This window comes from Narcine bancroftii, chromosome 2 (genome assembly GCF_036971445.1).
Source record: "Narcine bancroftii isolate sNarBan1 chromosome 2, sNarBan1.hap1, whole genome shotgun sequence".
NCBI classification, from domain to species: domain Eukaryota; kingdom Metazoa; phylum Chordata; class Chondrichthyes; order Torpediniformes; family Narcinidae; genus Narcine; species Narcine bancroftii.
In genome coordinates this window covers 56,896,289-56,920,445 of record NC_091470.1, presented here as the reverse complement: position 1 = coordinate 56,920,445, position 24,157 = coordinate 56,896,289, and the positions used below count along the sequence as shown (strand labels likewise).

Genomic DNA, 24,157 nt, shown 5'->3' with positions numbered 1-24,157 from the left:
ATTATTAACTTCAAAAGTTTGATGAACATGCATACATTCTTTCCTACAAATGGCGGAATTAATTTCTGCTCTCCTAACTTTTTGAAAATGTTCTTTCTTATCAGCCTTATCTGCTTTTGTATGTCATTTATAACAATGCAGTAGAAGTAAGGTGACCACACCATATTGAGTTATTTTTGATTCTCCAACTTAAAAACATTCTGTTAAAATGAAATCTATTTGTTTTCTGGAGCTAGCCTGAGTTTGCATGACAATAGGAATTGGACAGTATCTTCAATCAATATATTTTTAGTATTATATAAACACAAAACATTTCTGGAACATTGTTTTTTAAAGTCTATGGGCAGATCTTTTTAGCTATCCACCTTTAGTGAGCTATTTTTTGGAAACTGCAATGAGATCTTGTTTACAATGAGACCCAATGCAAGTTTAACAAACAATATCTTTCCTTATATCTGGTTATGCTGCAGCCTTCTGGATTCAAGAGCACGTTATTTCATCCTGACTATATTTCTGCCTGCTACCCTTTTTTTCTTTTTCATTCTATATCCCAGTATGCCAGGACTGCATTGACAGTAAATTACACAGCCATAGTTGTTTAATTTCATCCCAACTGCCACCCGACTTCAGCAAGAAATTCACTAACTTGTTTATTTCTTTATCGTTTCTATGAAGGATCCCTCAGAGACCCTTTACTATTTCACAGATCCTGATTGACCTGGATTTATCCAACATTTTTTGTTTTTATTTAATTTTTAGTAATATAGGGAACTCTGCAGGTATGTGTGACGGCAAATGTAGATATGGACAGGCATTGGGTGCCCAAGTATCAATATTTAGATTTTTTTAGCTTCAACAGAGCTAACACTCAAGAAAGTGTGTGTGTGTGTGTGTGTGTGTGTGTGTGTGTGTGTGTGTGTGTGTGGTGGTTTAGCTTTAAATATTCTTTTATTATTGCATGAATACTTTCAAGGACTCATTTTCAAAATTGAGTATCGGAGTTGTTGATATTGCAACTCTCTTGTGTATTTATTTATAACTTTGGAAAGGTTAGTAAGATGAAGCACCATCTATGGATGTGCCCTTCCCAATTGCTGAAATTGCTGTACAATCACATGCCAGATAATTGCAGATGAAGGAGAGACCATTTGCTACATAGCTCACTCATCCAGAGAGATTAAGTCTCCTATTTCAACATTAAACTGTTTCATAAAAGATTCAAGGTTTTTCGGCTTCACTGCTCTTTAAATCCATGCCATACATCAATTATCAATCACATTCACAATGTTATAACATAATTCAACAGCTATTTTGAGAGAAATGGAAATTAATAGCAGCAACAACGTTATACAGTATGTGAAGTTTTTTTAAAAATTAAGCTTCAAATGTTTATGATATTTAACATAAATTTTCTTTGAGTGATATTATAACATAAATATTTAATATGTTCATGTCAAATCCTCCATCTATTTTCCAGAAACATTAGCCTGATAACTTTGAAAATTGAAAAAGGGCTTGGAATAATCCTTTAATTACTGACAATTAGTAACTAATGTTTTGAAACATTGAGCAGAATTTCAAGTACTGTCGATAGTCAATTTTTAGATTCTAAAAGGCCAAAATAATGTTTCAAAATCATAAATGCAGTGGTTCACCAAGGAATTCTCCATGTGAATACAATAATAAAGAAGGATATGCACTTGGATTCTCATTTTTTTTCTAGTAAAGTAAAAGTGTTCACTTCATAAGTGCTTGGACTATTCAGGATATCCGAAGGATGAAAATAATTTCTGTGGCTTGCACAATTTAGAATTCATTTACATCCTGGCAGACTGTTGATGAAATTAACTTTTGTGTGTAATTCGAAGTCTGGTCTTTTGTTGATATTTGAGATTTTTTTTGTAATTATTCTACTTTTTAAAACTAAATTTTATAGCATTTGAAAATAGGTGCTGGGATCGAGATGCATGATAAATCTACACCCATTTGATACATACGAGATTTGTCCTCCCACCCTCCCACCTCTCGATCCTGATTTCAGTTTTTAAGTGGCACTAATTGCACCTGCTTACCATTCACACAAAAAAAATCTCAGCCATTAGTTGAGCATTGTTTTGGTAATTTCATGGGTAGCTCGTGCTTTATGCAGTGAAAGATAATAAACATATAAATCTTATTTTTAAAAGGTACATTTGTATAAAATTAGTGCTGCTATAAATCATCTATTTTTCTCAAGATGGTTGTTGAATAACATTGTAACATTGTGAACTTGATTAATAATTGATGCATGGAATTAACAAAGTTTCACACAAGTTGAATTATTTATGAAACAATTTAACTATTTGACACTGATTAAAGTAATTCCTGTACATCTTAAAGGATAGGTGGTATCTTAACAAAGCCGTTCTCCTGTCAACAAAGCAGAAGGCTGAAGTGTGCTTGAATTAGTGTAATTTCAAGAGCATTCAAGAATGTCAACAACTTCCAGGGAAAAGCCTATGTTCAATGTGTGTTTATTGCTGTATACATAAGAACAATGTACAGCTGCATTGAAATTCTTACTTGCTGCAGCCAAATACGTACATAAAACTTCAATGTTAAAAATTTAAATGACCACAAATGCAAGACAGTGAGATAACAAAACGTGCACTTGATTGGTACACAATTATCACCCAAAACATTCCCCCACACACCACCAGCATGTCATAGCTGCAAATATGCACCATCGCTAAAATGTACTGCAATTAGCAGCCAAGGATAACTTCACAGAATATCGCAAACCCAAATCAAGGCAGACAAGAGTTCACGAAGCATTAAAACATGAACGTCTGTAGAGTTCCCTCCAAGGCACAGACTTAAAATTATCCCCCAGTTGCTTCATCATTACAAACTTTAAGTCGTGGATTTACAAAGTTATAGAGCGGTACAGCACAGAAACAAGCCCTTGGCCAAACACATCTATGCCCTCGACACGAATCCCATTTTCCCACATTACGATGTTTATCTTCTATGTCTTGAGTATTTAAGTTTGTTCCTAAATATCCCAAACATACACAATTGTTTGATTCCATCACCTCCTTTAGCACCACACTCCAGACATCAACCACTTTTGGTGTGTAAAAAAAAAACCCCTCAAATCCCATTTAAAACTCTTTCTCTCACCATGAACTTATTTATGTCTTTATGGTTTTGACCATCTACCCTATCTTTGCCTGATAGGCCTCTTATCTCTTCTACAGCAGGAAAAACAAGTTCTGCCTCTCCATTCATGAATCATCTTATGCCACTGTGAACATGCCTTCACCTGAATGATTGCATTGGTTCAAGATGATGACTTTTTAGGACATTTAGACAGGCAATAAATGCTGGCCTTGCAGCAATGCACTCTACATATAAACAAACCAACAAGTGCCCATTGCTTGCAGCTGGTAGTGAAAGTCATTCCATTCATCTGTTTGGTGTTTGAATATATTCCATAACAGAGTGGGAACGCTGATTATTCAAGGTGACTCTTTTTGTGAATAAGGTGGAGAAGGGAAATTAGCAGTAACCCACAGTGTGCTCCAGTAATGGGAAGAGGATGAAGTTAATGTTGACGCCAGAAGTGAAGGATAAAAAACAAGAATGTACATCTGAATGGTTAAATTAGTGAAGATATACTCATATTTTCATTTCACAAAACTGGACCACTCACTTCTATACTGCATCTGCTTTTTTAATTTTTTTAAAATTTTTCACATGAATCATATTAACCAAAATACACACAAACATTTCCCTCTTGAATATACAGTGTCATTTTCTCCCCTTTTTCCACCCTCCCTTCCCTCCTTCCAAACCCATTAAACGTTCAACATATACAATACAATAAACCCATTAAACAATGTCATCACACAATGAAAATATACAAGAAAATTGTGTCATCTACTTTTACACACTGGGTCAATTCATTTTGTCTTCTTCTCATTCTATCATTTTAGGGAGTGGAGGTCTGCGGTAGGCCTTAATGTACAGTTCCCAAATTTATTTGAATAATGTGACTTTTTTAAAAAAATTATATGTTATTTTTTCCAATGGAATACATTTATTCATTTCTATGTACCATTGCTGTACACTCAGGCTCTCTTCTGATTTCCAGGTTGACATTATACATTTTTTTGCTACAGCTAAGGCTATCATAATAAATCTTTTTTGTGCTTCATCTAATTTGAGGCCTAGTTCTTTACTTCTTATGTTACTTAGAAGAAATATCTCTGGATTTTTGCTATGTTGCTTTTTGTGATTTTATTTAATACCTGATTTAGATCTTCTCAAAACTTTTCCACTTTCTCACATGCCCAAATTGCATGTACTGTTGTTCCCGTTTCCTTCTTAAAGCGAAAACATCTATCTGTTGGGTCCCATTTATTTAACTTTTGGGGCATGATTTATAGCCCGTGTAACCAATTATATTGTATCATGTGTAATCTCATGTTTATTATATTTCTCATCTGCTTGATGGAACAATTTCCTAGTGTTATTTCTTTGCTAATTATAGTTTCAAGCATTAACTGGCCTATAGTTACCCACCTTTTGCCTACATCTTTTATTAAACAGTACCTTAAACCTATGCACTCTGGCTTCAGACAACCACACCATTGAAACAGAATCTGAGTATCTACCCTCCTATTTCTCTCATAATTTTATATCCCCCTGTCCTCCAACTCTCAACTTTGTTCTAAGGAAAACAGATCCACCTTATCCAATTTCATCTCATAACTTAAGCCCTCCAATCCGGGTAACATCCTTGTATTTTTTTTTCTGCACTCCCGAGTTTAATCACATCTGTTCTGTTGTGTAGCACCCAGAGCTGCACACAATGCTCCAAGTTCAGCTTCACAAACATTTTGTACAAGTATAACATGTCTTTCGATCTCTTGTATTCAATGTCTCAGCTTATGAAGGCAAGCATGCCATATAATTTTTTCACCACCCTATCTACTGTTTTGCCACTTTCAGGAAACTATGCCCCTATACTCTGAGCTCTCTCTACTCAACTGCACTCCCTGGTTTACTTCACACTTGATTTGTGTTAAATTTCATCTCTCAACACTTTAAATTGGTTAATTGTAACCTTGATAAACTTATTAGTGTCCATTATGCCACCAATTTTGGAGACATCAGCAAATTTGCTGATCATACCACTAATCAAGCTCTTGCTCTTCATGTTACTTTCAGAAATGGCATGTTTTATATCACCAACAAATAAAACCATGGAACAATTATCATGACAGGATTTTTTACTTGTGAATCACTGGCCATATGTCAACCAAAGCCTGGAGAAACCTCAAGGCACAGAACCTTATGTTCTGACTTGGCTAAGTACAGTATGAATTTGAGATAATCAGCTATGCCATTTTGTGTCTTATATTTCCAGCATTTAACACATTTTCTCTTTTTTCATAGTTCAACTTTATTTTGTCTCCTATTTATATCCCCATATAGATGCACCTTTACACCATTTTCACTTGTATCATTCTGATCTCCACCCGGTCAAGTCCTTCTCTTTTGTTTTTTCATCCTTTCCTTCTTCCTCTGTGCTTTGTAGATTGTACAGGCTACAGCAATGTGATATTTATTTCCACAGTCCTAAACATGGCCCAAGTTTTGTCCAAAGGTGGCAAGGACTGGCAAATTAATTCAAGCTCCTTGTTGGCATAGAAGAGCCAACAATGACATCTCATCATCACTTCTTCCTATGTTCCTTTACTTCCACTCTCAATTATTTCACTGCCTCCCCTTGAACCAGCTCCTATTATGCAGTTTGTAAGGCTTACATTTCAAAAATTATGAAAAAAACAATGAAGCAATAGATTCTCTTTGGACTACTGAGGAGCTCCTCAATGACAAATGTTACAATAGAATTGTAGCTTCAAAAACAAAGACATTCCTGACAATGTGAGTTGCTTGTGATAGGATGATTTTTTAAATTTTTCTGGAGCTTTAATGAGAATCAACAGCAAGCTACAGAGGAATTGGCTAGCCCACAGCAATGTCCCATTGGTCTGGCATAATAACTGGAAAATAGCAAGCATAATTGTTCAGTGCTGGGGAACTGTTTGAGTTCACATATGATTAGCACTACACCGTAAAGATCTATGGATAAGGACAAATTTGACATTTACTCAGCAACATTCCTTGACATTTGAGTATAATTTCCAGTTCTGTGCTGGAGTCCTTAAAAGGATGGAAGTGCAATCAATCACTCTTTAAATCACAAAAATATCCACAGTGTTTTACAAGTCTACACACATTCTCAACATACCAGATATCTGGCATCAGTTACTTGGAAAATAATAGTGTCAGACTAGATCCTTCCTTTCAGATAGGTGCACATAGAAAATCTGCTTGGAGAAGACTTCTGCCAATAGATCCTCCTGACTAGAACTAACTGATGTAGATATATCAGAATAATTCATGACACAAATGTGATGGAGAAACTCAACAGGTCACAGAGCATCCATAGAAAGTAAAAGGCACCGGACCTTTCCGGCCTTTTCCTGTACTTTTATGTACTGCACTAAATCCCAGCATCTACATATTTTCTTATTCCCCTTCATGAACAAAAGAGTTGTCTTGAAAGGCAGGGCTGTTTCTTCGGATTGGAAAGTTTGCAGCTAACCTCACAATGTAGGGACTAGTTATTTAGATTTGACATGAGAAATTAAGTAAGAATCTGGATATGCTTGTTACATTTACTGAGAGGGGTGTTGAGTTCCGGTGAAGATAGCTTCTCCATGAGCCTCTGAGGTATGACTGTATTAAACGTTGAGCTGAATCCACTGAACAGCGTATTAGGTGCTGTTTTCCAGGTGGGTCAGAACGGGGTGGAGGGTCATTATCAGTGGAACAGTTTTGTCTGTAGGTGATTTAAGGTGGCCTCGGAGACCAGTGACTTATCTTGGATATACAACATCCCCTCATTTGTCAGGAAGGCACAACAGCGAATGCATTTCCTTAGAAGGCTGAGGCGGACAAGGCTACTGGCCACCATTCCCTCAATTTTCTGAAGAAGTTCTATCGATATTGCACTGGCTGGCTGCATCACAGTCTGATAAGGTTGCTGAAGAACATCGGATCAGAGGTCAAACCACAGGACCATAAAAGTGGCAGAAAAAATTACTGGGGTCTCCCTCCCACCTCACCCCCCATGATGTGATTTATTGGGATAAAGAGGGCTTGTAAAATCAGGGAGGATCTGTACCACCCTACACGTAACACCTGCCAGGTACTTCTGTCAGGAAAGAGATATAGAAATATTAGAGCCCAAACCACCAGGCTGAGGAAAAATGTCCTCCCGTGGGGAGAAAGAGTGCTGAACAACTCTCTGACACTCTACTATTAATTAATAATAATAATAATTTTAATATATGTGTTGTGTATATGTTTCGTTTGTCTGTATGTGTGTTTGCACTGTTTTGACCTGTGGACCCGAAAATGCTGATTCATCAAGTTATACTGGTTCAATCAGATGATAAATAAACTTGAACTTGAATACCTGAAAATTCCGACTCAATACTAGCCACAGCATTCCGTGTAAAATAACAGAATTAATCTCCTCACTGTGGTGAATTGACATTGTCCTCAGGTGAACTTTGAACTCTTACTATATCATCAATTGATTTAGTCATTGAGTCTTTTTAAATTATCCAGATAAATGGTGATTGTGGGCAGGTTAGCACTGTTATACAGTATTTTACTTTATAGGTTTTCTTACTGCTATCAAAGCACATTCTTCCTGTTGTTAAATAACTGGTTCTCGAGCATGCTTAACTAATTGTGCAGGTGAGTGGTAGTTGTGGGCATGTTAACAAATGGTTCTAGCTAAAACTGCTGCGGCTCAATTTGTCTCTTTGGCTTGGCTTCGCGGACGAAGATTTATGTAGGGGGTAAAAAGTCCACGTCAGCTGCAGGCTCGTTTGTGGCTGACAAGTCCGATGCGGGACAGGCAGACACGATTGCAGCGGTTGCAGGGGAAAATTGGTTGGTTGGGGTTGGGTGTTGGGTTTTTCCTCCTTAGCCTTTTGTCAGTGAGGTGGGCTCTGCGGTCTTCTTCAAAGGAGGTTGCTGCCCGCCAAACTGTGAGGCGCCAAGATGCACGGTTTGAGGCGTTATCAGCCCACTGGCGGTGGTCAATGTGGCAGGCACCAAGAGATTTCTTTAGGCAGTCCTTGTACCTTTTCTTTGGTGCACCTCTGTCACGGTGGCCAGTGGAGAGCTCGCCATATAACACGATCTTGGGAAGGCGATGGTCCTCCATTCTGGAGACGTGACCCATCCATTGCAGCTGGATCTTCAGCAGCGTGGACTCGATGCTGTCGACCTCTGCCATCTCGAGTACTTCGACGTTAGGGATGTAAGCGCTCCAATGGATGTTGAGGATGGAGCGGAGACAACGCTGGTGGAAGCGTTCTAGGAGCCGTAGGTGGTGCCGGTAGAGGACCCATGATTCGGAGCCGAACAGGAGTGTGGGTATGACAACGGCTCTGTATACGCTTATCTTTGTGAGGTTTTTCAGTTGGTTGTTTTTCCAGACTCTTTTGTGTAGTCTTCCAAAGGCGCTATTTGCCTTGGCGAGTCTGTTGTCTATCTCATTGTCGATCCTTGCATCTGATGAAATGGTGCAGCCGAGATAGGTAAACTGGTTGACCGTTTTGAGTTTTGTGTGCCCAATGGAGATGTGGGGGGGCTGGTAATCATGGTGGGGAGCTGGCTGATGGAGGACCTCAGTTTTCTTCAGGCTGACTTCCAGGCCAAACATTTTGGCAGTTTCCGCAAAGCAGGACGTCAAGCGCTGAAGAGCTGGCTCTGAATGGGCAACTAAAGCGGCATCGTCTGCAAAGAGTAGTTCACGGACAAGTTTCTCTTGTGTCTTGGTGTGAGCTTGCAGGCGCCTCAGATTGAAGACACTGCCATCTCTGCGGTACCGGATGTAAACAGCGTCTTCATTGTTGGGGTCTTTCATGGCCTGGTTCAGCATCATGCTGAAGAAGATTGAAAAGAGGGTTGGTGCGAGAACACAGCCTTGCTTCACGCCATTGTTAATGGAGAAGGGTTCAGAGAGCTCATTGCTGTATCTGACCCGACCTTGTTGGTTTTCGTGCAGTTGGATAATCATGTTGAGGAACTTTGGGGGACATCCGATGCGCTCTAGTATTTGCCAAAGCCCTTTCCTGCTCACGGTGTCGAAGGCTTTGGTGAGGTCAACAAAGGTGATGTAGAGTCCTTTGTTTTGTTCTCTGCACTTTTCTTGGAGCTGTCTGAGGGCAAAGACCATGTCAGTAGTTCCTCTGTTTGCGCGAAAGCCGCACTGTGATTCTGGGAGAATATTCTCGGCGACACTAGGTATTATTCTATTTAGTAGAATCCTAGCGAAGATTTTGCCTGCAATGGAGAGCAACGTGATTCCCCTGTAGTTTGAGCAGTCTGATTTCTCGCCTTTGTTTTTGTACAGGGTGATGATGGTGGCATCACGAAGATCCTGAGGCAGTTTACCTTGGTCCCAACAAAGCTTGAAAAACTCATGCAGTTTGGCATGCAGAGTTTTGCCGCCAGCCTTCCAGACTTCTGGGGGGGATTCCATCTATACCTGCTGCTTTGCCACTTTTCAGTTGTTCGATTGCCTTATATGTCTCATCCAGGGTGGGAACCTCATCCAGCTCTAGCCTTAGGGGCTGTTGAGGGAGCTGGAGCAGGGCGGAATCTTGGACTGAGCGGTTGGCACTGAAAATAGATTGGAAGTGTTCTGACCATCGGTTGAAGATGGAGATCTTGTCGCTGAGGAGGACTTTGCCGTCTGAGCTGCGCAGCGGGCTTTGGACTTGGGGTGAGGGGCCGTACACAGCCTTTAGAGCCTCGTAGAAACCCCTGAAGTCGCCAATGTCCGCGCTGAGCTGGGTTCGTTTGGCGAGGCTAATCCACCACTCATTTTGGATCTCCCGGAGTTTGCGCTGAAGATGGCTGCATGCGCGACGGAAGGCTTGTTTCTTCTCTGGACAGGACGGCTTTGTAAGGTGAGCCTGGTGGGCAGCTCGCTTCTTTGCCAGCAGCTCCTGGATTTCCTGGCTGTTTTCGTCAAACCAGTCCTTTTGTCTATGCTGGCATTAAATCAACAATTTTATAAAGGACTGACATCATTTCAGCTCTCTACAATCTGATGTTCTTGTAGTGTACCAATGAGCACCTTTTCCAATTTGCCAAATGGTCTGTGCTACGTGAAAGATATGCAGTCATGTTCCATCCATTGTCTTTTTTTTAAAACTTTATTTAAAATTTTATGACATGAATAAAATAAAAATTACATTTAAAGAAATAATAAAAAATAAGATAATAAAAATTAGAATACTATATAATTAAACTACACAAATTAACCCCCCCAATAATTATAACACAACATTAATCATCTAATTTAAAATTAGTCCAACCCTCCCCCCAAAATAAAGAGTGAAGAATTAATTAACAATATTGTAAATAAAATAGAAAAAAACCCCACTTACAAAAAAAGGATAAAACTTAACAACAACAAAAATTACTAACAACAAAAAAAATCAATACTAAAATAATACCTTTAAACATTTATTTAAATCAAACATAATACATGTATTTAACAAATGAAATCCACTTTAAAACTAAGTTCAAATATTAAAATCATATATCAACCACATATCTGTTATTCAAAAAAATCATAATTAATAATACATAAATACAGAATTTCCATTAATACCAAGTTTCCTTTATAATTCATCGAGAGAACAAAAACATCCCTTAGAAAAACAATCAGATAAACTTTTTATTCCCTTCCCCTCCCTTATATAAAAAAAAGAAAAAAAAAGAAAAAAGTTCAAACTCTTATAAAATTCTCCATATTCTTCATTTATAACATCTTCAAAATTCTCTATCGAAATTAACTTAATTTTATTAAACTCTTCTCCCTCAATGTATTTGTACTTAATTTTCTTCTTTTTCTTCTTATCACCTTTCCCCTCATCTTCCTCTTCATCTAATTCAACATCCTCAATTTTTGACATTATCTTCTGTGACATCATCCTCTTAAAAAAGAAAGAAAAAAGAGAAAACCCCCCCCCAAAAAAAGAGAAAAAAAAGGAGAGAAAAAAAACCTCCTAATTCCCTCTCAATTACAATCAGAAAACAAAAAGAGTTAAAAAAAATTATTTATTTTAAAAAAAAAATAAAAAAACCTTCACTTCTTAACCCAAAAATTAAAAAGAAAAAAAAAACAGGTCGGAGGTCACAACTACCTCCTCCTGTTTAAACCGCCCAAAGCGGTAACTCCCCCAAAATATTGGGTATGAGATAACTCACAGGTAGCTGATGACTTCTGGAAACTAGTGCCCACCCAGTTCCCTCTCCCAACTCCCATTTCATTAAACTATCATCATTATTTAAACTATTTAAACTCTTCTCAAAAAAAAGATAAAAGATTTATTTATTTTTTTAAATCAACATTACCACTTCGGTCACCATTGCTTCCATTTCTTTTAAAAAACTGGATCCCACCTTACATCTCTACTCGCTTTGGAGACCTTGAAGGACTACATCGTTCCTGAAACTGCATGATTGGTAGAGACTAAGCAAAGTCCATAACCTCTTTAGGATTGTCAAAGAACTTTGGCTAATTTCCATCCTAAAAAATCTTCAGTACTGCAGAATACCTGAATGTTCCCTTATGTCTTTTTTTCCACAACCGTTCTTTCACAGAATTAAATTCGCGTCGTTGAAACATAATTTCTTGACTCAAATCTTGATAGAAGAAAACAGGATTATTCTGAACCATCAAAGGAGATCTATTTTGCTGGGCATTTCTAATAGCCGTACATAAAATTGTCTCTCTGTCACAATAGTTTAAACAACGGATCAAAACAGATCTTGGATTCTGTCCTGAAAAAAGATTTTCTTCTTAAAACTCTAAAAGCACGTTCCAGTATTAAACCTTCAGGGAATTTATCCTGTCCTAACACTTGTGGAATCCATTCAGTAAAAAATTTTCTTGGATCTGGTCCTTCTATGCCTTCTGGCAAACCAACAATTTTCACGTTGTTCCATCTAGATTGATTCTCCAAATAATCAACCTTTTTTGCTAAATTTTTATTTTGGATCTGCAATGTTTCAATTATTCTATTTTCATCTTGCAGTTGATCCTGTGCATCGACTAAACCTTGATCACACATTTCAAATCTTTCAATGGTTTCAAGCTTAAAAGCTCCATTAATGACTTCCACCATCGCATTAATCTTGGAAATAAACAGGTTCACAAAATTAGCTAAGTGACTCGATACAGAATATATCTTATCTTCAAGATCCTTAACAGACATTTCAACAGAAGTAGATTCAGGCATAATGGGGTCTTGCTGTTCCTTAGAGACCACGAGATCTTCTGTCCCTTCCCTTAATTTAGTATCTTTTCTAGCAGTTTGACTTCGTATAAAAATCCCTCTCAAAGTCCCCCCAGCAATGCCAGGAGACTGAAGATCAGGGTTATCTTTAAGCCAAATCTCTTTAATCATCTTCACTGAATCGATATCTGGAAAAACCGTTGTAATTGAAGATGCATTTTGCAGCGCCACCACTATAGCAGTCGAATGACAACTCTTTAACTCTCCAGCTGGTGGCGCCCCAGCTGATTCAACTGTCAAAGCCTCAGCAACAAAACCTGCAGTGGCCACCGTGCGAAACACTGGCACCCGTCCAGCCCCTTGTTCTGAAAGCTGTTAAGTGCGACCTTCAGAGAGTCTCACCGGCTTAAAACGAAGCTTCAATGCCGAACTCTGCACGTCCTCCTCTGGATCCATTCTACGTTGAGACCTGGCTTCTTGTAAACAAGTAGGCTCAGACAATTTCGGAAAATGTAGTTTTTTAACAGTCTGTTGATATTTTCTTTTACCTTTTTTTTGCATATAAACCATTAGGCACTAATCCAACACCTCTTATTATTTATAAACTTTTAAAAGAACTTTAATGGGCACTTAAAGACAAAACAATAAATCAGAGTCAGGAGAGGTCTGGAAGGCACGTCTGTTCCCTACGCCATCTTGCCACGCCCTCCCCATCCATTGTCTTGAAAGCAAATTTACACCTACAATGCCAAAGGACAAGGAAACCAGTACCCAAGATCAAGTGATGCAATCTCACTGTCTATTTACGATGTAGCAACAGCTGTGGATAAACTGGATATGTATGGAAAAATACAATTTGAGAAATAATCAAAAACAAAAAGACTGCTTTTCCTTATTTTCTAAGTAGCTTTGAGACTGATACACAATAGTACAATTTCAATAATTATGCAAAATACTCATTTTGCCTTGAATTTTGTCCTTTGTTTGAGTTGCTTCATTATCATGGCTATACTTCTGTACATCTTAATGTTGACCTTTTGAAACAAATCGGAAAAACCAAAGGAAAAGTTAGTATATCCTGTACTTCTTACTGTGGCCTTTAACTCATCAATATGCAACAAGCAACTATTTTACACAACTGCATTACAATTCATTATTGATTCTGTATAATTGAGAGATTTGAGATTTCCATGTTATATCACAAGCCTCTAGGTTTGTTTGGATATCGCCACAAATACATAGATGTAAATATTCATAATAAACTGTTGTATTCACAATAGTGTGAATGCATTGAAGCTTAATTTTAAAAAGCTACTACAATATGATGTAACAATTTGAAGTTAATTTCTTTGTTGAAGTAGAAATACATTCGAATTTTAAAAAATATTGTTGAACATGTGTTAAATGTAACACAATTTGATGGTGTGAAGGAAACTATACAAAAATTATGCCTGTACGCTGTGTTCTGTTGCAAAAATTCACAAGGTGATAAATTATGATTACATTAGTATTGTTATAATACACAACCCCAAAAGATTCAAGAACAGATTTTTATTATGGGGTTGGCAGCTGGTGAAGTGAAATAAACAACTAGGATTAGACGAACGTTGGATCAAATCCAGAGAAATAACACCCTTAGGCTAATAGAAATGGACAGTGGCTAGAAGACTGCAAATAATGACCTTTGTATAGGCCATTATTTGCAGTCTTCTAGCCAATGTCCATTTCTCCTAGCCTAAGGATATTATTTTACTGTATTAAATCCATTGTCATTCTAATCCAAATTATTTATTTTTCTTCACCAGCTGCCAACCACATAATATTAATTTCTTTTTATTTTTTCATTGATACTTTTCACATAATGTAATTTAGTTGCAAAAATGAATTTATTGGATTAGTACCCTTTGAGTATAAATAGCTACAACAATTCTTGAGGCAAGGATACAATAAATTAAACAAGCATGATGTCTACTTATTACATCAAATGATTTTAAGCAGTAGAAAGGTTTAAAGTGTTATTTCAACAGTGATAATCACAGCTGTTTGTGCTGTATCACTTCAGGATGTTGTGGGAACAGAAATAAACAGACAAATTTTCATCAGAATGATTGTAGTATTATACCCAATTTATGTAATTGTGAAATTTGAATAAAATAATTTTTAATATATTTTGTAAAGCTTACAACTGAAATACACTTGGTAATTATCGCATAAGCATTTACATTTCCAAACTTGATCTATTAATACTGCAAAGTATATTTCCAGTTATTCAAAAACCAGTTAACTGAAATTCTCAGTTATCTGAAATTTTGAAAGTTGAAAAAAAGATTGTTTCTTAAATGTATGCATTTATCTTATTTTGAAAGCAGAGATCACATTGTTTTTTTTCTTGTTGTTTAACCACTGAAACAAATATTCTGCTGATGCTACTGGGCAGCTTCAAATCAATTTCTCAGTTATCCAAAAAATCCAGTTAACTGAAAAATGTCCAGTCCCAAGCATTTTGGATAATTGGAATGTACTATATTTACACTATATTAAATTTGCCATTTTTTGAGGACACATTTTCCAATTAAACTGATATTTAATATAATGATCTATTTTTAAGGATGTACTCAATACTTTCTATTTTCTACCCTTTGGAAACCAGTTCTCAGAAGGTGACCTCTATTACCCATCAATGGGCTAGATTTAAAACTTGACTTTCCATGGATGGAAGAACACTATTAGTCATCCCATCTTCAATATTTACACTTCTGAATAAACCTGATTGTCATTTATGATATTTCAAATCAACCTTGTTCTTTGCACAGATATCAAGCTGAAAATTAAATGCAGGACTCTTCTTGCCATGGAACATTATGCAGGAACACTCCAGCTAATAAATCTTCTGAGCTAATGCATTCCAGATGGAATCTGTGTTTCACAGTTTTAACCTTTCTAAATCCTTTTCAAATTTCCTTCCACTAAAGATTTTCAGTGCACAAAATTTCCAAATTTGATTAAAATAATATCAATAATAGTTGACACACAGTCATTGTAATAAACTGAGGGAATTTTATCCTTTTTGGAAAATGAATGTGTCATTTTTATTAATGCTAGGCCTCTGAAGAAGGAAATAGTCTCAAAGTCATTTTTTTTCAGCTACAAAACCAATTGTCTCAAAGCATTTGGTAAAATTAAATCTCATTTTAATTAAAATGATAAATAGATATTAAACTAATGGTTTAAATGAAACTAAACACTTATTAGTTTTAAAATATTAATGTTGTAGTGTTTGGGATTACAATAATACATTTTCTTTCCAGGAAGAATAATAGCTAAGAAAGCCGTTGACTTGGTGCAATATTGATTTGATTTATTGTCAACTTATTCAAAGAGTTATACATTCAATTCAAAATCTCAACTAAATGCTGATGTTATCATCATCCATATTGGAGGGTGAATGTTGGAACAAATGGAACTAGTCAACTAGACAATAGACCCCTTTTTTTAAAAATAAATATGCTCTTTGATGAAATATCACAGCACCTCAAACATAATCAACCATCTACAGTTATTGCCTGACTTGCTGAGTGCTTGCATTACAGAAGACAAGTAATCTGCCATGCTTGGTACCTTTGGTAGAGATGCACTGTCAGATTTTCTGGACTAATGGCCATTACTTCAATTAACAATCAAATGCTCATTAATTTTTAAAAAGATGTTACACAATACAATAGTTTAATACATTTTCCGGTGAACTCACTAAGTTTCATTAGACAAGAGGAAATAGAAACAGGTGATTTTCAATGGCACCCAGACAACCGATTGTCAAATCATCAGAATTTTTGAACAAACAGATTGCAAATTACAGGAATTTTACTTCATTTTCTAACCTTGACACATCTAAATTAATATAACATTTATTCTATGCATTAGGGCACCATTATGGATAATATATTGGGGCAGACCATCGATAAAGCTGGTCAACTTAACAAGCAGCAATTGCATAAGAATAATAGATTCAATATAGCACATTAGCAAATTCCGTCAAATGGAGGCAATGGACAGTATGACAAGGTGAAGAGTGCTGAATTTTTACTAGTTTAGAATTGACTTAATGTCATGTATTTTTCACACCATTAAAAGTACCTAGAGGTAAAGAAAGAGCATGATGTATTATCCAAATAATATTTGTAGCTACATTAAAATAGTAATTAAGTGATCGATATGCAAAATGGTTTATATTTACCAATATCTTATGGATTTTAATGAGAATTTCTAAACTTTCATGGCAGTTTCCAGTTTGTGAATTGGCATATTTCACACTTTAACATTGATATCTTAATATTATGCTCATACAGTATAAGAAAGTGGATACATTCTGGATGAAACACAATATTGTTTCATATCATTAAAAAGAAAACAGTTCGGCACAGAAATTAATCAGACTCCAACATGGTGGTCATGAAGCTAACACCTTATTTATGCCAGGATGCTTCGAGCACCAGTTAGTTTTGCCATCCGTACTGTACGGCTTCCAAATAAAATGCAATTTAAGATCTTATTCACATTGAAGGAAACATTCCTATACTTAAAGAAGCCCATCACTCTTGACTATTTGTTCAACCAATGAGTCTTGCTTAAAATGCATAAGGCAAAGTGCACCTCCTCTAATCTCATCTACTGCACTTGGTGCTCTTGATGTAGCCTACTTCATATTGGTGAGACCAAGTGCAGACTTGGGGGATCATTTTGCTGAGGAGCTACACTTTGTCTGCAATAGCCATAATGAGTTTTCACTTGCATATCATTTCAACTCCCATTTCTTTTCCCATATAGATCTGATTGCCTTGGGCCTTTTCTACTGCCAGAATGAGGATCAACTTACACATCACATGAATTCAGCATATGCAGTCTACAGCCAATTAGTCGCTGTTTAAAATTAAGCTATAACACATTCACACTTCTGTGAACTTAACAGTTTATTATGAATTTTTATATCTGTGTCTGTAAATACAGGTTGTGATATCAATGCAAACCAAGAGGATTGTATGAAAACATAATTTTCTGATTTCAGGCAATGAATAAATGTCCTCTCTCTTCTTCTATACTCTTTATGCTCTTTCCCATTCACCCTTCTTTGTTCCCTATTCCACCCACCCCCTACTCATTCTCAACCTCCCTCCTTTTGGTTCCATCCCCTTCCAACCCCATCTCCCACTGGATTTTTTTCCTCTCTTCCCCCCCCCCCCCCTTCAGTTCTTTCTGGTCTCTCTTCACATCACTATTCTCATCTTCTCTTCTTATCAGATTCCAGAAATGTCAATCATTGTCTTATACTCACCCATTCCACCATGTATAACTAACATTCCTCTAACTTGATCTCTTTGTTTGTCTTGGTTCTCCCTTCCTTTGCCTGGAATCTGCCAATCTATTGCCTCACTCCATCCTCTTTCACCTCCATCTGGTTTGCCAATCCCACACGGCCCCCAGTCCCCAACCCCTCCTCCTCCACCCCCCAACTCTGTCCTGCTTACACTGGCTTCTCCAACATTCCTTCCGTCTTGATAAAGTTTGAAATGCCAACCATTCCTTTTCTCCCATTGATGTTGCTTAACCACCTGAGTTCCTCCAGCAGAGTGTATTTAGCTTCAGATTCCAGCATCTGATGTGTCTCCAGTGATTTAATAAGTTCATACGTTGAATGGAATTTGTTCTATGCTCTACATTTGGAACAAATCCTATAGGTAGATTGATTACAGCTGAGTCTATTTGGGGAAAAATATAATAAATATTCATCATGAAATTATCATTCAATATTTATTATCCTTGGACATCCGGGAGATTAGTGAGACATGGTTGCAGGAGGTATGTGATTGGCAACTGAATATCCCTGGGTTTCGTTGTTTTAGGTGTGATAGAGTCGGAGGGGCAAGAGGAGGTGGGGTTGCATTGCTTGTCAGGGAAAATATTACAGCGGTGCCTAGGAAGGATAGATTAGAGGGCACATCCACGGAGGCTATTTGGGTGGAACTGAGGAGTAGGAAAGGAGAGGTTACACTTGTAGGGGTGTATTATAGACCACCCGGAGGGGACCGAGACCTAGAGGAGCAAATCTGTATTTGTGATAAGCACAGGGTTGTAATTATGGGAGATTTTAATTTTCCACATATAGATTGGGAAACACATTCTGTGAAAGGACTGGATGGGTTAGAGTTTGTGAAATGTGTGCAAGATAGTTTTTTACAACAATATGTAGAGGTGCCGACCAGAGAAGGAGCAGTGTTAGATCTACTGTTGGCAAATGGGATGGGTCAAGTGACGGAGGTTAGTGTTGGCGAGCACTTCGGGTCCAGTGATCATAATGCCATCAGCTTCAATGTCATTATGGAAAGAGAGAAGTCAGGGCCAAGGGTTGAGATTTTTGATTGGGGAAAAGCTAGATTTGAGGAGATGCGAAAGGACTTGCAGGGTGTGCATTGGGACAATTTGTTTTATGGGCAGGATGTAGTAGAGAGATGGAAGTCTTTTAAAGATCAGATTTTGAAAGTGCAAAAGCTTTATGTTCCTGTTAGGTTAAAAGGAGGGGCAAAAGGTTTGAGAGAGCCATGGTTTTCAAGGAATATTGGAAACTTGGTTCGAAGAAAAAGGGAGGCGTACATTAGATATAAGAAGCATGGAGTTATTGAGATGTTTGAAAGACACATTGAATGTAAGAGGAATCTTAAGAGAGGAATTAGGAAAGCTAAAAGAAGGTACGAGAAAACTATGGCAAGCAGGGTGAAAACTAATCCAAAAGAGTTCTACAAATATGTTAATGGTAAGAGGAAAGCTAGAGACAAAATTGGTCCCTTAGAAAATCAGAGCGGAAAACTGTGTGTAGAGCCTAGAGAAATGGGGGAGATATTGAACAGTTTCTTTTCTTCGGTATTCACTAAGGAGAAGGATATTGGGAGATGTGAGATAAAAAAAGCAAATTGGGTAAATATGGGGAATATAGAGATTACAAAAGGTGTAGTTTTAAGGCTTTTGAAGAATATAAAGGTGGATAAGTCTCCGGGACCAGACGGGATCTTCCCCAGGACATTGAGAGAAGTGAAGGAGGAAATAACAGAGGCTCTGGCGGTAATTTTCCAAATGTCATTAGATATGGGGATAGTGCCAGAGGATTGGCGCATTGCGCATGTGGTTCCGTTATTTAAAAAGGGTTCAAGGAGGAAGCCTGGCAACTATCGGCCTGTAAGTTTGACGTCTGTGGTAGGTAAATTAATGGAGAAAATTCTTAGAGATAGTACTTATAAACATCTGGATAGACAGGGTCTGATCAGGAGCACTCAACATGGATTTGTGGGAGGAAGGTCATGTTTGACCAATCTGATTGAATTTTTTGAAGAGGTGACTAGGAATGTGGATGAGGGTAGCGCAGTGGATGTTGTCTATATGGACTTCAGTAAGGCCTTCGATAAGGTACCACATGGAAGGTTAGTTAGGAAGGTGCAGTCTTTAGGTATAAATTTTAAGATAGTCAAATGGATTGAACATTGGCTGAAAGGGAGAGGCCAGAGAGTGGTAGTGGATAATTGTCTGTCAGGTTGGAGGCCGGTGACCAGTGGTGTGCCTCAAGGATCTGTATTGGGCCCATTGTTGTTCGTTATATACATTAATGATCTAGATGATGGGGTGATGAATTGGATTAGTAAATATGCAGACGATACTAAGATAGGTGGAATAGTGGATAATGAAGAAGGTTTTCAAGGATTGTAGAGGGATTTGGGCTGCTTAGAAAAGTGGGCTGAAAAATGGCAGATGGAATTTAATGCTGATAAGTGTGAGGTGCTTCATTTTGGTAAGAAGAATCAGAATAGGACATACGTGGTAAATGGGAGAGCATTGATGAATACAGAAGAGCAGAAAGATTTAGGAGTAATGGTACATCGTTCCCTGAAGATAGAAACTCACGTGAATAGGGTGGTGAAGAAGGCTTTTAGTATGCTGGCCTTTATCAATCATTGCATGGAATATAGGAGTTGGGAGGTGATGTTGAGATTGTATAAGACGTTGGTGCGGCCTAATTTGGAGTTCTGTGTGCAGTTCTGGTCGCCTAATTATAGGAAGGATATAAACAGAGTGGAGAGAGTGCAGAGAAGGTTTACCAGAATGTTACCTGGGTTTAACCATCTAGAGTATAGGGAGAGATTGGACAGATTAGGTCTTTATTCTTTGGAGCGTAGAAGGTTGAGAGGGGATTTGATAGAAGTATTTAAGATTATGAAAGGGATAGACAGAGTGGATGTGGATAGACTATTTCCGTTAAGAGGAGGAAAGATTAAAACAAGAGGACATGAGTTAAGAATTAAGGGGCAGAGGTTTAGAGGTAACATGAGGGGGAACTTCTTTACTCAGAGAGTGGTAGCCGTGTGGAATGAGCTTCCAGGAGAAATAGTGGTGGCAGAGTCAATTGTATTATTTAAGAAAAGGTTGGACAGGTATATGGATGAGAAGAAGATGGAGGGTTATGGGCATTGTGCAGGGAGGTGGGACTAGAAAGGGGTGTTTGGTTCGGTGCGGACTAGAAGGGACTAATGGCCTGTTTCCGTGCTGTAATTGTTATGTTTATGTTAAGTAAATACTGGTACAAGATATAATCAAATGTTGAAAGGAAGAAATATGAAAGAATATATTTCTAACATTATAATTGTTTTAAAAATAGATGTATTTATCTCTGGATACAAATGGATCACAATGCCCTTGGCAACTTGGAAATGCTGCCATGTTGTGATTTCAAATTTTGCAATTAGGAAACACAATTTGGAAAATTAGTAACTGAACTGTACCATCTTTCAAATATTTAAAGGAAATAGAGACAAATAAAAGTACGAAAATGAGAGGAAAGGAACTAAATTTTTAGATATTCAAATGCACTGAGAAAATATCTTAATCCATAGGCCTGAAAGCGCAACATAAATTTTAGGAAACAGAAAAACCACGGGAAGACTAGTTGACGAATCCTACTTCTCTAATCGCAGGAGAGTTTTAATGAAACGTACCATGACTGTCATTGAGATTCAACGCCTTTGGATAAAAGAGGAAACAGCAGGATGGAGAGGGATGAGGGACAAGAAAAAGAAAGTAGCAGTAAATTTTTGTTTTTCAGAGTAGAGGGAACTCCCTAGGAGTGGGAAGTCAAGTTTATTGTCATCTGATTGCACAAATAAAACCTGATGAAACAGCGTTCTCCAGTCCTCAGTGCAAAACACATACTCATTCATCCAGAAATAACTCACATACATACAAACAATACATATGCAGGATAAGTATTTCATCTGTACAAATAAAAAAATATTGGTTTCTGAATATGAGAGTCTCAAATGCTTAGTGTGAGCAGCTCCTTTGGTTGTTCAGCATTCTCATTGTCTGTGGGAAAGAGCTGTTCCTTGTCCTGATGGTGCTAGGTCTGATATTCCTCTATCTCTTCCCTGATGGAGTAGCTGAAAGATAGTGTGCAGGGTGGAAGGGGCCCTAAATGAATTTGGACACTATCTTCAAATAACAATCCCAGAAGATCATGTCGATGGTGGGGGAGGTGGGGGGGGGGGTGGAGAGGGAGACTCCAGTGATCTTCCCTGGCTCTCTTATGATCCTGCAGATTGATCCATTTCTCTGCAGCACTGTGATGCAGTTGGCCAGGATCCTCTTGATAGAGCTCCTGTAGAAAGTTGATATAATGGTGCCCAGTTCAGTCTTCTCAGGAAGTACAGTCACTGTTGTGCCTTCCTAACAAGTGAGGAGATGTTGTGTGTCCACGATAGGTCTCTAGTTAAGTTAACTCCAAGAAATTTGGTGCTCTCCACTCTCTCTACTACAGAGTTGTGGAGGGTGGTTGCTTCTGGACATTGCGAATGAAGTTGTTACTTTTGCACCATTTCACGAGATTTTCCATCTCTTCTCTATAGTGCAACTCATCGTTGTTGCTGATGAGACCAACTACTGTTGTGTCATCTGCAAACTTGGACATCACTGTTGGAGCTGGATCTGGCAATGCAGTCATGGGTCAGTAGTGTGACCAGGAGTGGGCTGAGCAGACAGTCCTGAGGTGCACTAGTGCTCAGTGTGACAGTGCTCGACTTTCTGTTACCAACCTGCACAGACCGTTGACTTTCTGTTAGGAAGTCCAGGATCCAGTTACAGAGAAGGGTGTTGAGTGCCAGAGAGGACAGGTTCTTCACCAGTCTCTGGGGAATGGTCATGTTAAATGCTGAACTAAAATCAGACAACAATTTTAGTAGATTATGTCGATGGGGTGGGGTGGTGGGAGGGAGACTCCAATAATCCTCTCTGCCACTCTTACGGTCCTATGGATTAACCTCCAATCCATTTCTCTGAAGCAACCATACCGCATTGTGATGCAGCAAACCAGGACGCTCTTGATTGGGCTCCTATAGAAGGCAGACAGAATGGTGCCCAGTAGCCTTGCCTGCTTCAGTTTTCTCAGAAGTACAGTCACTGTTGTGCCTTCCTAACAAGTATGGAGTTGTTGAGTGTCTACAAGACGTCACTAGTTAAATGAACTCCAAGTAACTTGGTGCTCTCCACTCTTTCTACAACAAAGTTGTTGATGTGGAGTGGAGGGTGGTTGTTCCTGGTCATTCCGAAGACTATGATCATTTCCTTCATCTTATCCATGTTGAGACTCAGGTTATTACTCTCGTACCATCTCACACAAGATTTTCTACCTCTTCTCTGTAGTGTGATTCATTGTTGTTTCTGATGAGGCCAACTACTGTTGTGACATCTGCGAACTTTTTTTTGAATATTTTATTTAAGTTTTAAGAAAATACAGAGTATAAGACTCATTTACATAATAACAATAATACACTGAATATGAAATCATAGAAAAACATTCATGAAGTCCAAAAAGAGTCCCTCTTCTCCCAGCACTCCCTCGCCAGATTTGAAAGAAAAGGAGTCAGACAACAAGGAATAGAGGAAACAAGGAAAGAAAAGAAAAAAGAAAAAGCAACAGGAGCAAGGTTTGACATCTGTGTCATCTGCAAACTTGATGACACTGTTGGAGTTTGATACATTCACGGGTCAGTTGTGCGAACATCCTAACATTTATAAACAGAGCAAGAAATCATCACACATCTTTACAAAATTAAAGTTTAGCCAGAACTAGTGCTTTGTATTCTAGTCCAGATGCTACACTAAGAAAGATGAAATGGCTTTGGGGACGCCAGAAGAGATTTATCAAAATTATTCCAGGGATAAGTGACTTCGCTTTTGTGGATAGATGGGAAAAGCTTCAGTTGTTCTCCTTTGATAAAAATATATTTCAAGACAATTTAATAGAGGTCTTAAAAATAATGAAGGGCAGAAACAAAGCAGATTCAGAAATACTCTTGCCATTATCATAAGGGTCAAGTACCAGACCACATTCAATAATGGTGATTGATAAAAGTAATAAAAGAAAATGCAGGTAGCTGTTAGTGTTTGGAATGCAGTGCCAGGCATAGAAGAGGAGGCAGATTGAACTGCAGCATTCAAATGGGTTCTGGGTAAATAGCTGAATGAGGCAGAAGGAGTTCAGGCTTAGGACTAGTCAGATTATTCTTATATAGAACCATTTATGCACTTGGCTAGAGAATTACTTTTTCCCATCTGTTAAAATTCTGTGGTTCATTTGTCATTCAGTAAGTCCAATTCCTTTGAAAGCACATTCATATCACATATTATCAAGTAGATACAACAGGTACACTTGGTACCACCTTGTCATTGGACTTGTG

The 24,157-nt window shown here is 37.9% G+C and overlaps 1 protein-coding gene across 9 annotated transcripts in view; it reads right to left on the bottom strand.

Moving 5' to 3' along the window:
• Positions 1-24,157, bottom strand: part of LOC138753571 (neuronal PAS domain-containing protein 3) — a 1,142,342-nt gene that overhangs the window by 615,233 nt on the left and 502,952 nt on the right. For 8 of the 9 annotated variants that reach the window (XM_069916738.1, XM_069916740.1, XM_069916743.1 and 5 more), the window contains one exon: positions 13,355-13,423. The exons of the other annotated variant lie outside the window; for it this stretch is intronic. In XM_069916738.1, the coding sequence (XP_069772839.1) occupies positions 13,355-13,423 (69 nt within the window). The remainder of the gene's footprint in view (positions 1-13,354; positions 13,424-24,157) is intronic. 9 annotated transcript variants of the gene reach the window in all.